Source organism: Rhinoraja longicauda, chromosome 4, assembly GCF_053455715.1.
Source record: "Rhinoraja longicauda isolate Sanriku21f chromosome 4, sRhiLon1.1, whole genome shotgun sequence".
In the NCBI taxonomy this organism is placed as follows: Eukaryota; Metazoa; Chordata; class Chondrichthyes; order Rajiformes; family Arhynchobatidae; genus Rhinoraja; species Rhinoraja longicauda.
Genome location: NC_135956.1, coordinates 35527477 through 35541651, shown reverse-complemented (window position 1 = coordinate 35541651; position 14175 = coordinate 35527477). Strand labels below are relative to the sequence as shown.

The following is a 14175-nucleotide window of genomic DNA, read 5'->3' as shown; positions in this document are numbered from 1 at the left end:
CATCATAAATTAACCTCCCCATCTATACATCACGCTGTCTTGAAAAAGCAGTAAACATGATCCAGGGCCATTTGCACCAGTCATTCCCTCTTTCGCCCTCTCATGTCTGGTTGAAGATACGGAAGCTTGAAAGCAAGTAGCAACTTTCCTTCTGTTATCAGACAACTGAACAATCCTCTCATGAACTGGCTATTTCTAACCTTCCAATATACCTCATTGTGAATCTTGCATTTTTTTTCTGTAAGCTGTATTTCTCTAACACTAATGCTTCAACACTTTATCCTACACTCTGCTAATTTTCTCTTGTACCTGTTGTACTCGTGTATAGTATGTTTTGACTGGATAGTGTGCAAACAAAGTCCATCATGTAAACCACCTCCATCAACACAACTCCATCTAGATTTCGCACTGCATCGGGAAGGCAGCCAACATAATCAAGGATCACTAGCCACCCAGTTATTCTCTTCTCTCTCACCAGAGAGAAAACACAAAAACTTGAAAGTATGTACCACCAGATTCAAGAACGGCTTCTTCCCTGCAGTTATCAGACTCTAGAATCGCCCTCTCATATGCTGTATGATGTATTCCTGATCTACAATCTACCTCATGATGTCCCTTGTACTTTTTATCTGCACTTTGTAGCTGAAATACAAAATTCTGCACTGCTTCATTTCCATTTTGCACTGCCAGTTGTATCAATGCATGGTATGATCTGCCTGGATAGGCTGCAAAATAATTGTTTTCACTGTATTGGTACATGTGACAATAATAATAATAATAATAAACCTCTTTTTTTCCCCCTTAATTTCACCTAATGATACTTACAAATAAGTTGGTAACTGGAACCCTATCTTGATTCATTCCAGCTGTGCATTATTCGGTGCTATATTCGGTCTTTTTCACATTTGAAGTGGATGAGTTAATATTGTATTTTATTTTCCACAATTTTACCCACTCATTTATTTTATAACATTGTTTCCATTGGCATTGCTTACAGTGTCATTCATATTTGTGGCAAACTTGGTTGTTGCTTATGGCTTTGTCATGCAAAACATTTCTTCAATTGAAAATAGTTGTGGCCCCAACACACTTCCTGTGGAGTGCCATCACTGTTTCAGAAAAAATGGAGTACCTGCCAATTATAATTTCTTTAATTGCTCAGCCAGTTTCCTGATTGATAAATTATTTGCATCCAGTTCCAGAAGCTTACATTTTGAACTTTTACTATGAGAACAAATCTATGCAAGTAGCATGTAGAACCAACCATGTCCACTTCCGTTGTCACTTCTTCAAAATATAGATCAGACATATCAGGTATATAATGTGCAGATTACATTTTGCAAAGTGTAGTTATTGTATGCCTAATTATAAACTCGGTACTTTACAGATCATAGATAATAGCTGATTTGCAATACTCTCACCTTATCCCTCCAATCATACATGCCCATTTTGGCAATTAAAAAAAATTGATTCCAAATCAGGAGAATTTAGAACGTTTTTGCTTGGGGTGAATGTAATATTCACACCCTCTGGGACAGAAATAATATAGTATTTATCCATGTCATTTCGTATTTTTTCATCATTTGTATTTTGTTTTTAATTTTGGGGAGTCTTTCATTGATGATTCAGTGTAGGTGTTCATCAATTGGGTTGCACATTCTTTTGCTGCCCTGTTATAAATAATATGTAAAATAATGTGCAAGTAGATTTTGAATTCCTTATGTTCACCCGTCATCTTCAAATGTGGAATGTTGTAGAGCTGGGGGAATCTAAGGAGTACAAGTACACGATTCCCTGAAAGTAGTGTTACAGGTAGATCAGATAATTTGATCATAATACTGACATGCTGTCTTTATCAAATAAAATGCTGATAAATTACAGTGTTCTTTGAAATTGAAACACAACTTTAAGCTTGTTCCATTTTAATTACCCCCGGTGAACTGATAAATGGCCTTACTACTTTTAAGAGTAAGGTGTGTAAGTAACAATGTGATATATTTGGCAGCCAATTTAGTGAATGAAGTCAGTCATCAACCTTTAGCTTCCTAACTATATGGAAAATATGGAAGCTTCCTTTGAGGATCCGGGAGCTAGCTGTGGTACTGATAGGTCAGTTTTTATAGCACTGTCCTAGTTTTGAGGCACTACGTGTGCAGACTTTTCAATACTGCTATGTGTAGGTTGCGATAAAGGGTTCACTATTCACATGGTTTGAGTACAGCTAGATGAACAAGTAGCTGCATAATTTTGTTTTCTGACCTTAAAACGTAATTTCAAACAAAACAAGTTTTGAGATAGGTGGGTGGCAGGGGAAATCTCTGCAGATGCAGGAGGCACATCCGAAGGCATACAGTCATGACCTAGGTCAAGTTTGATTTGCATTAAGACATCGGCTGAATTTTCTCGGCGGTTTTGTAAATAGGAGTCTGTGGGTGAGATTAGCATATTAATAAGATGCTTGCTAATCAACTCCAAATGGAGCTGGCTGTAAGCTCCAGCAGTGCCTTTTAGCAGTTTGTACTGGAAAAGATGGCTCGGGTGCACGAGAAACATGAGGAGAAATTGAAACTTGAAAGCTGGTCGGTGCATTTCTTTGCCGAAGGAATTGTATGCTGTTTACAACTGTGTAATCAGTAATGGGAGAACTATTGTGAATGCGTCTGTGAAAGGAAGCAGGGTTTTTGTGTTGCACTATATTGAACACTGAAGTGTCTACCCAGCCCCCTGCTGGAACCCATACTGGCAGCGTTGAATTGAGACGTTGTATGCAGTCGCTTGACTAGTGTGTATGCTGGCAAGGCCTATTTCAAGAGGCAGGTGTCGTCTGCATGGAGAGGAGCGGGTGCAGTCCATTCCCAGTATGCTGGGCCAAAGGTATTGGCAAATTTAAAAAATAATCTTACTCAATTAATTAAGAGAGAGAAGAAATTGTCAGCAATGTAACAAATGTTCTTTTTTAAAATCTGAAATGATTATATAGATTTCTGTGAAGTATTTTAAATTCCTTTTTGTGGGTTGCAGTAGAAATCTTTTGTTATTTGGCAGCAATGTACTGCTTTGCTATGTTTACTTTGACCTTGTTTCTGTTTATAATTGATGTTTCATCTATCCGAAAATTGACAATTCATATACATGAGGCTAAAATTTGAGAAAAATATTTATCTGAAATGCTAATTTGTGTTAAGATAGTCAAACCATATCTTGTTAAATTGTAATTACCAGCTATGACCTGACAGCGCTCCTGGTTATGTCAACAATTGAAGCACAAATGTCCAAAGTGCAGGGAATTGGCAGTTTCTGTTGCATACTTGGGCTGTTTTTTCCCTTGGTTTAAAAAGATGCAGTTAGGATTTTCTAACCTTAAATTTGATGTTTGTGCAGAAAGAAGGGACAGGCCATTTAAAATTAATTTTGGGACATGGCAAATGTAGTATTTTTGAGGTGAAGTCACTTTGTTTGTAATTTAGTAATAGGATTCATAATAGGATGCGTAAAATATGTACATTTGTATACTAGAATAAGGAAAATATCTCAGAGATCACATTACACATACTCTCACTCTTTAATATCTCTATATATATATATTCACAAGGCCTGTGACTTAAATCCAAATTCAAGTAAGCTATTTTAGGTCAGTCTTCAAATTTGAATTTATGGATTTCCATAGATGAATGATTCCCACATATTGAAATATAATGCTGATATTTCAAAATTAGAAGGGGGAGAGAAATTGGGGAAATGCAGGCCAGTTAACATGGCATCAGTAATAAGCATACTTGAATTTATTAAAAATCATAACATGAGCCTTGGAACATGATCATTTGATTGGGCAGATTTATGAAAGGAAAATCATGTTTGATAAATTGGTTTTTAAAAATTGTAACATTCATAAGGTGGAACCTCTGAATGGGATATATTTGGACTTTTAGAAGGCCTTTGAAATTATTACACAATCTTTACAGTATGTAGAGACTGGAATTTTGTACATATCGATTAAGCATTGGTTAATGACGACAAATTTAGTGTGAATAGCAGTTCATCTTCAGATTGGGAAGCGATGACTGATGGTGGAGTGCCACAGGAATTTGCACTGTGACCCGACCTGTACACAGTCTATATATTTGATTTGGATGAGGGGCAACGCATGTCAGTTATTTGATTGCTGGTGGCCCCTGGTGTGGGTTTAGGTGAGCAATGTTCGGAGATACTATAAGGTGACACAGACTGGCAAATGAATGACCAAGCACATGTCGGATGGAATATACTTTGGAAAAGGTGAGTTCATGCTCTCAAATATATATTTTTTTGTGTTGATAAGACATGGGAGCAGAGTTCAGCCATCCAGCCCATCAAGTCTGCTTAACCATTCAATCATGGCTGATCTGTCTTTTCTGATCAACTCCATTTTCCTGTCTTCCCTCTGTAACCTTTGACATCGTTACTCATCAAGAACCAATCAATCTCCACTTTTAAAAATACGCAAAGACTTAGGCTCCACAGCTGCCAGAGGAGGTAGTTGAGGCTGGGACTATCCCAACATTTAAGAAACAGCTGGACAGATACATGGATAGGACAGGTTTCGAGGGATATGGACCAAGCGCAGGCAGGTGGGGGTCGTGTAGCTGGGACATGTTGGCTGATGTGGGCAAGTTGGGCCGAAGGGCCTGTTTCCACACTGTATCACTCTATGACTCTAGTGGAAACATCCTCATTTTTAAACTTTGAGATTGTAATCTGTTGATGTTCAATGGACCTTTAACATGAATAACTGAAAGTTGAAGGCAAATCATCCACATCGAGGAAGTGGTTGCAGTTGAGAGATTCCATAATCTTATCTATCTTTAAAAAAGAAGACACATCAGATTCTCGTAACCATACAGAGCAGTCTCTCTGTCATCTGCTGCAGGGAGTATCAGCACCAGAATGGTTGAAATCTGGAACACAGTGCCAGAGTGGCTGGTGGATCAGATATGAGTGCAGCATTTAATATGACTTGAACCACCAATGCATGGAGAGTTCTGGCCCAATTGTTGGTAAACAAGATGAGTATAGTTAGTTACATTAAGGTTGACGTTGATATGGTTGGCATCAGGACCTGTTTCTGTGTTTATTACTATAAATGGCTCTACATGAGGCTTTGAGTATGAGAGCACAGACACCTTACTGCAATTATGTAGGCCCCTCATGAGATTGCACCTAGACTGTGTCGTATGCAGTGAACGTTCATCAGGTTGATTCTTGGGATTGGATGGGAGAATAGTGTTTCCCTTTCAGGAAAGATTAAACTGTGTGTCTGATCTGCATGGAGTGTTGAATCTTTTTAAAGCAAGCAAAATTCTTCGGGTATCTGACAGGGATTAGTTCAGAAAAGTGTTCAGGTAAAAGGTTAGATATTTTAATGGTGGAGCAGGTACATGAGGTTAAATGACCTTTCTTAGATTTTTATGTATTTATGCTTTTCTCTTAGTTATGCTATAAAAGATATACAGGTCCGCCAATATTTGGCCATATCCATGGTTCCAGACCTTGCCATATTATATGTTTGCCAGACCAACAGACCAATAATACAATACACCTCTGACCCACTTATTGTATCCCTCCCATGTCTCTAAAACATCATGGACTGCTAGAAACCTAAAAACAAATATTACATGTAAATTAATTATACAGCAAAACTTACATTTCGCGCACGGGCAGCCCGGGTGCCAGTTAACATTTTGCCCTCTGAAGTCCCGATTATGGTCGGATTGGTGGCGGTCTGTGGAGCCAAGATGCCACTTTCCCGGCAGGACTACCAGGCTGACCTGGGATTTGCTGAATCCGCCAAAAATACAGTAGTGCGAGCGCGACCAGCCCTCCACTATCTGACGTGGACCTCCGAAAGGAGTCCAGCGTTACTGGAACTGTCTGAGATACTGGAAAGATGGCCTTGGACGTCGGCTATGGGAATGAATCTGCCTGGGATGAAGTTCCAGAGCCTTGGCCGCAGGGGGTAAATTTGACCTGCTAATCAGCCGTGAAAATTCTGATGAGGTCGAGATCGGCCACTTCACCCGGCCTAGGTGCCACAATTTTGTGGGGACTTCCGGAGGCGGAGGATTTCAAGTACACTCTCCTAATTTTGTCTAGATTAAAGGAGGTGCCAGACTACCAGTTGCCGGTGGTGGGCCTGTACTATTGTGTAAAACATGAGGCGCAATCTTTTTTGATTTAATTTTGGTTAAATTTTGTGATATTCTTTGTTGTTGATCAAGTTTAGCAAAGTCAGGCTCTTTCAGTTTCAAAATAAAAGTCATTCAGAAGATTGGAGAATCAAGAATAGTTACTGTAGGAGCCATTTATGTTTAGACTAGCTACTGTTGGCATATAATATATATATTTTTAGATGTATCTTGCCATATTATTTTGGGCACTTGGAGGCGGTCATTAGATGTACAGGGTGGTGTATATATATATGGGCATAAGGGACTGGGAGGAGCCAGATATAGGGAGGGACAGTATACAGTTCTTACCAGACCTGTGATCAGACCTGGGATCCGACCTGGGATCAGACCTGGACACACCATCGACTGGATAGACCTGAGACCTGGGACCTGACAGAGCAGCCAGCTACGACCTGCATGCAAAATAAGTATAGCCTGGTATGTACATCTTCTTGTTTATACAACTACTTCAATAAACAAATAATTAAACTGGAAAAGAACGACTGGAAGATCTGTTCTGTTGGGTTTGGGTAAGATCACTCAGACTCCCTGTGTAGTAATGGTAATTGGAAAACAAGTCATTGGAAAAGTCGGAAAGTTGCCATTATATTTTAAGTAAGAACTGGCTCTATGAGTGAGACTGCAGCTTGTGAATCCACTGGATGGAACAGGATTGTTTTATTTCACAAGCCTGATGCCAAATCCCACAGACTGAACAAGGTCGCCACCTGCGCTAATCTGACGGAGATTGAAAACCTCGGAAGCCAACGCGCTGGGAAAGTTAGTACGTACAGCATTGAGCTTTATTGGAGAAGCTACATGTGATAAGCTGTATTGGAAAACGGCTACTGTAATGGAGAATTGAGAACAAAGAAGTGACCTTGAGAATTGCACGATATCAGTTGTTTCGAATATTTGCGCCTTAAAGGGATAGTGTACAAGTATGTCTGTGGTCAGATCTGATGGCAATATCAGAAGGATTCCGTAAAGGAACAACGTTTTTCTTCATCATGTGCACCTTCAATGTTCTCTGCTCATATGAAAGCTCAGGCAGATAAGGCTGCTCTCATAGAACGGGTTGCCGCCCTGAAAGGCAAGCATGAGATTGAGGCACAAGAAGAACAATTGGAGGAAGAACAGAAGAGAAGATAATTGGAAATAGAGGAAGAACAGAAGAGACAAAAAGAACAGCTGAGAAGAAAGAAAGAACAACTGGAACTAGATGCTGAACTGGCAGCAACCAATGCAAGAATCAATGTACTTGAGGCCATGAGATCAAGAAGCAGCTCTACAATATCTAATGGGATGAACTCTTATTTGAGAAAAAGAACTGCTCAAAAGGAAACATCAGCTAAATTAGATCTACATGCAGCTAAATTACTTGCCTGATCAAGTGCAACAAAGACAGAATGTGTTGATGGGAACTGAATCCTCCTCCCAGCAACAGGTTGTTAGACCCAAACAAACAACTCGGGGACCATCTGCTAAAGCTCATGATAGGACCCATCTAACTCAACACTCTTCAAAGGTAAAGACTCATAAGCAAAAGGGTGTGCAAGGGCCTGTTCACACTACCCTCCCTGTACCGAATGATGGAAACCAAGTTGATATCTGTAATCTAATTCAGAAGTAAAATGATATCACTGTTCTTCTGGCTCAACAAAATCTTTCTTCTAATCTACCACCAAGAGACATTTCTGTTTATGATGGTGATCCTTTCCAGTATGAAGTTTTCATCATGGCATTTGAGAGAGGAGTGGAAAGAAAGACTAATGATAACAGTGACCGCTTACATTTTCTGGAGCAATACACAAGAGGACATCCAAAAAATTTAGTCTGCAGCTGCCAACACTTACTTCCAGTCCAGGGCTATCAAAGAGCAAAAAATCTGCTTAAAGAGCATTTTGGTAATGAACATAAGATTGTCACTGCATATATGGTCAAGGCATTTGCCTGGCCAGTGATGTAAAAGCATTGCAGGCGTTCCTACTATTCCTTAGAGGTTGTTGCAATGCAATGGAACATCTCACCTATATGGAAGAAATCAATGTCGCTTCCAATCTGAGGACTATCCTTCCAAAACTGCCTTACAAGCTCAGAGACATGTGGAGGGATAAGGCATGTGAGCTGCAGGGAGAGCTTGGACATCGAGCAAGATTTTTTGACCTGGTAGACTTCATAGAAAAACAAGTGATACTATCAGATCCACTTTTTAGAAACATCCAGGATGCTAAGCCAGTTGGAACTGTCAAAAGCTCTACTTTTGCTAAGGCTAAAGAAAGGCAGCAACTAAAAGGAAACTGTTTTGCAACAACTGCAACACCTGTAGAAGCACAGGTGCAAGAAAATCTGACAACAAATGGAATGAAAAGAGATGTATCTACCACCAAGCCACAAGGTTCTGGTTTGTTCTGTAATAAAAGTGGTCACACATTGGGGGCGGTGTCCACAGATCAAGAAGAAGGGGCACAAAGAAAAGATAGGAGAAGGGAGTCTGTTTTGGAAATAGGTCTCATGAACAAAGACATTTGATGTGTGCAACCAAAAACATCCTGAAATGCTTCACATTGAACAAAAGGACAAAGAAAAGAAACTAGAACATACAGAACAGAATGAAAAACCAATTGCGAGTAATGCTGTTCTCTCACCTCAAATGTGTGGACATATTGGGGCCGGTAAAGAAACCTGCATCTTCTCCATTGTACCAGTACAAGTAAAGAGCCTCAAGAGGAGCAGTGTTGCAAACATACACATTTTTGGATCATGGAAGTTCATCTACCTTTTGCACAGAAAGCTTGATGAGAAGGCTGAACATTACAGCACAAAAGACCAAAATTCTCTTGTGTACCACGAACCAAGTGAAGCCTGTGATCAGTCATCATATCTCAGGTTTGGAAATATCTAGTGTGGACAAAGACAATTTTTTTATTTTTTAGATTTTTTTTAGATTTAGAGATACAGTGCAGAAACAGGCCCTTCGGCCCACCGGGTCCGCGCCGCCCAGCGATCCCCGCACATTAACACTATCCTACACCCACTAGGGACAATTTTTTGTTTTAACATTTGCCCAGCCAATTAACCTACAAACCTGTACGTCTTTGGAGTGTGGGAGGAAACGGAAGATCTCGGAGAAAACCCACACAGGTCATGGGGAGAACGTACAAACTCCGTACAGTACAGCACCCATAATCAGCATCAAACCTGAGTCTCCGGCGCTGCATTCGCTGTAAGGCAGCAACTCTACCGCTGCGCCACCGTGCCGCCATTCAACTATCTGATGTGTTCACACATAAGACCATGCCTGTTTCTCAGCTAAACATTCCCAGACAGGAAGACCTAATACAATGGTTTTACTTGAAGGATGTCAAGATTCCTGAAATAGACTCTAGCATTGACCTACTCATCGGGACAAATGCTTCAAAGGTATTGGAACCTTGAGAGCTGGTCAACAGCCATGGGGATGGACCATATGGTTTGGAAACAGCTCTGCCCAGGACAGGAAGACTCTGCGGAGAGTAGTGCGGAGGTTTTTTGTGTTGTGTCTTTAAAAAAAATAATTCTATTCTATTTTGTAGTTTTAGCACAATCCGCAGGCATTTCCACTTTCATTTCACTGCACATCTTGTATGTGTATGTGACAAATAAAGTAGACTTGACTTGAAGACTTGACTTGACTTGAAAACATGTTCCCAATGTTGGGGGAGTCCAGAACCAGGGGCTACAGTTTAAGAATAAGGGGTAGGCCATTTAGAACGGAGATGAGGAAAAACTTTTTCAGTCAGAGTTGTAAATCTGTGGAAGTCTCTGCCTCAGAAGGCAGTGGAGGCCAATTCTTTGAATGCATCCAAGAGAGAGCTAGATAGAGCTCTTAAGGATAGCGGAGTCAGGGGGTATGGGGAGAAGGCAGGAACGGGGTACTGATTGAGAATGATCAGCCATGATCACATTGAATGGTGGTGCTGGCTCAAAGGGCCGAATGGCCTACTCCTGCACCTATTGTCTATTGACAACGGTGATCAAAGGTAAAAAGAAGCTTTGCTCCAGGTGGCATTGTTGTGGCGGCTGATTCCACTGCACCACGAGGCTCCTGGCTAATGGGCAGAATATTGGAGACCATACCAGATGCACAAGGTTTTATGCGCACAGTTCGACTTCAGACTAAGATCAACATCTTGGAAAGACCGATAACAAAGATATGTCTGCTCCAAGAAGCTGAGACCAGTACAGCAAAGACTGATGGCCCTAAAGATTGAAGAATCACTAAAGTAGATTAAAAGCCAACACATAGTACACACCTTTTTTTTGATAATATGTGAAGTTTTTATAGCTCCTTTTAATGTTTATTGGTGATTGTTTCATTATATACGTACAACAATTAGGGGCCAGTGTGTAAGAGCCATTTATGTTTAGACTAGCTACTGTTGGCATATTATGTTATTTTGTCTAGACATATCTTTCCCTTTATTTCGGTCATTAGATGTACAGGGTAGTGTATATATATATGGGCATAAGGGACAGGGAGGAGCCAGATACAGGGAGGGAGAGTATATCGTTCTTATTAGACCTGGGAACAGACCTGGACAGACCATCCACTGGAAAAACCTGAGACCTGGGACCAGACCAGGGACAGAGCAGCCAGCTACGAGTTGTATGCGAAATAAGTATAGCGAAGTAAGTTCATATCCTTGTTTGTACAACTACTTCAATAAACAACTAATTAAACTGGAAAAACGACTGGAAGATCTGTTCTTTTGGGTTTGCGGAAGATCACTGACTCCCTGTGCAGTAATAAGTGTAAGAAAATAACTGCAGATGCTGGTACAAATCAAAGGTATTTATTCACAAAATGCTGGAGTAACTCAGCAGGTCAGGCAGCATCTCAGGAGAGAAGGAATGGGTGACGTTTCGGGTTGAGATGGAACGGTCGGAAAGTTGCCAACACAGTTACATCGAAGGAAGCTATTTGACGTGTTGAGTCCATTCCATCTGCAAGTAAGAGCAGTTTGTCTCATTCACATGCCCTCAATTAGAGCAGGCCAGGCTGTAACAAAGAACTGGCAGGTTATAGATGGATGACCCACAGCAGAATTGGCCAATTCTGATATGGACAAAAATAGTTTATCTGAAGTTGTATTATTTGAAGTAAAAGTCTGGAAGGCTGCAATGCATTTTGACTGAAAGTGAGATACTGTTCTCCAAACTTATGTTGACCTTCATAACTTCTCAGTGTGGGATGGAAAACTGAAGCGCCGGGCAATATGACGCTCACCCCAGTAAAGTGAAAGCAATGGCTACACAATATTCTAGGGCATGGTGGGGGGTTTGAGGAAGATTAGCTTTCTTCACATTGAGAAAACCATGTCATGAAAACCAAATGCAACAAATCAGATTGAAAGAACTGATGCACTGAAAGACTCTTGAGTTCCTCAATGGTGAGAAGAGGTGGGTGTCATGGGATGCTTCTGTGAGAGCAGGAGAGATTAGTTGGGATGCAAGATTTGATCAGGGAATTGTGAAGGGAATAGTCCCTTTTAGAATGTTGAAAGGGAAGTTGAGGGGAAGATTTGGTGGTGGAATCTCATGGAATGTAGGATAACCTGTTTTCATATCAGATCCTTGTTGTGTTAGTCTAAGAATCCATCACATGCACATCTGAGGAAGTACCTGGCCACTCTTGTTAATCATGGTGATAGATGGCGCATCTAGCATTCCTTTTATTTTCACGGTTGATAAAATTCACTGAAAAGTTTCTTCCTCACTGAGTAAATCTCAGAAGATTTCATTAATTTATGTATGTTGAATTTAATGAAATGTTAAACATTTTAGTTTGTTTTAATTAAATATTCATGATCGGAGAGATTTGGCAAAAGCCTTTAGACTGGATGACTTTGGGCACACGGTTAAAAAAGAAATATGAGGCCCAGGCCGAGTCTGGTATGATCTAATCCATTTAGTTGAAAGAAATTTCTACTCATCCAGTGTTGGAAGTTGGACAAACTGTCTGATAAGTTAGAGCCTGCAGAGTCTTGAGAGAGAGGAGTACGTAAGTCAGAGTTGGTAGGTAGTTGGTACAAGGCAACATATGCAAGAACCTGGAAGAACAGGGGTGTAAAGTTGGAATGGTGGCTAAAGTGTGTAAAGAGCTCAAAGGACTTTCTTTTAAGAACAAGTAGAAATTATACCCTTTTTGAAGAAACCGCATTGGAGGAGAGTGCACCAATACCAGCATTGGGTATCATGGCAGTCAGGAAGGAATGTTTGATTGCCCCATGCATCATATGAATAGTTCAAGGGATCAGGACGTGAGTTTCATGAACAAAATTAGTTTTGCATTTAAACGGGGAAAGTTCAGTGGGCGCTTCAGAGGAAGCTTTGGAGTTTTGTGAGGGGATGATTGGAAAGCAAGAGGGTTAACCAATAATGGAAAATATTGAAAAGCCTGCGGTTTCATTAACACTGCTTTAAGATTTTACAGTGACTGCTGTAAAAAGGCATTGGTCTGAAGCACCCTTGAACTTGATGAGCACAAAAAATGTGTCAATGTTTGTTTTTTAGAATGTTATTTCCATGGTATTGGAGTCAAATTATTTAGTTTTGTAGCTGAAATACATTTAATGGGTGTAATAGTAATAGAAGATAAGGTGTTGCATCAAAAGTTATTGCAGAAAATAAGAGCTTGGTGAGGAGGTAACGTTAACATAGATGGAAGATTGACTGACAGGAACCAGTTGGCATGAATGAGTCTTTATCTGGGTGGAAGGTAGAATGATTGGTGTGTCATAGTGCAGAACCTCAGCTTGTTACAATCCATATAAATTACTTGACTGAAGGCACCAAAGGTATTTTAGCTTCCTTTCTACCAATCTTTCTGTCATCAGCAAATTAACTGTGATGAGAATAGAACGAGGCTGCAAAGGGATTAAAATGTTAAAAATAAATGGACAGCAATCTAGTAATTAGAGTCATTGTGAGATGCCGAGGAATCTTGGTGTCCTCATCAGTTATTGTTTATTGTGAAGGAACAAATGCCAGACCATATCTGGATATGTAGTTCAATACTGAATTCCACATAAAAGAAAACATATAAATTCATTGATAGCCATTTGAATAACAAACTAATATCTGGAATAGGCCAATTATCTTATGAGGAAACATTGGGTACACTATGCTTTAAGATTGGAAGAGTAAGAGCTGGCTTGATTAAAACAAACAAAGTACTATAGGTAGCCACACAATGCTGGAGTAACTCAGCAGGTCAGGCAGCATATCTGGAGAAAATAGACAGGTGATGTTTTGGGTCGGGGCCCTTCTTCAGACCCAATTCGACCCAAAACGTCATGACTATTTTCTGCAGAGGTGCTGCCTGACCTGTTGAATTACTCCAACATTTTGTGTCGATTTTTGGTATAAACCAGCATCTGCAGTTCATTTTTATTACAAGATACTAAAGGGTTTTGACAGAGTGAATTTGGAAAGAATGTGTCCTTTGGGTGAACCTCTAACAATAAATTACGATTTAAAACTAACAGATAACCTATTTAAGAATTGAGGTAATTTTTCTGTGGTTTGTGAACTTTTGGTAGTATCTTTCTCAAAGCGTGGCAAAATCTGAGTTAGAATACTTATAAGGCAGAGGTAGGTGGATGATTGATGAGTAAGGCAATGAAAGGTTCCTGTGGGTAGACAGGAATGCGTACAGGTTAAATCAGATTAGCTTATCTCATTTAAAGCAACAACAGAGGCTTGAGAGTGTTTGTATTTGATTAAGTGATCCTCAGTGTCTCACTAAACTCAATGTTCGAGTAGTTCTTTTTAAAAAAATATATATTTTTTATTTTTTAAATAATTCTATTTTGATTTTGATTTTCCAGTTCCATACATTCCGCAATGATACACATTCTCATTCACCTTAAACCCTCCTTAGTTAACAAATACTGCATACCCCAAAATAAAGCATACCACAGGTATTGGA

At 40.0% G+C, this 14175-nt stretch overlaps 1 protein-coding gene across 6 annotated transcripts in view; it reads left to right on the top strand.

Annotated features, from left to right (window-relative positions):
- Positions 1-14175, top strand: part of LOC144592691 (focal adhesion kinase 1) — a 359949-nt gene that overhangs the window by 112980 nt on the left and 232794 nt on the right. The window contains exon 1 of one of the 6 annotated variants that reach the window (XM_078397521.1): positions 2769-2874. The exons of 4 other annotated variants lie outside the window; for them this stretch is intronic. In XM_078397521.1, the coding sequence (XP_078253647.1) occupies positions 2829-2874 (46 nt within the window). In that variant the 5' untranslated portion in view covers positions 2769-2828. Of the gene's footprint in view, positions 1-2768; positions 2875-14175 lie in introns of those variants that run through there. One more of the 6 variants, XM_078397538.1, reaches the window with a different exon arrangement.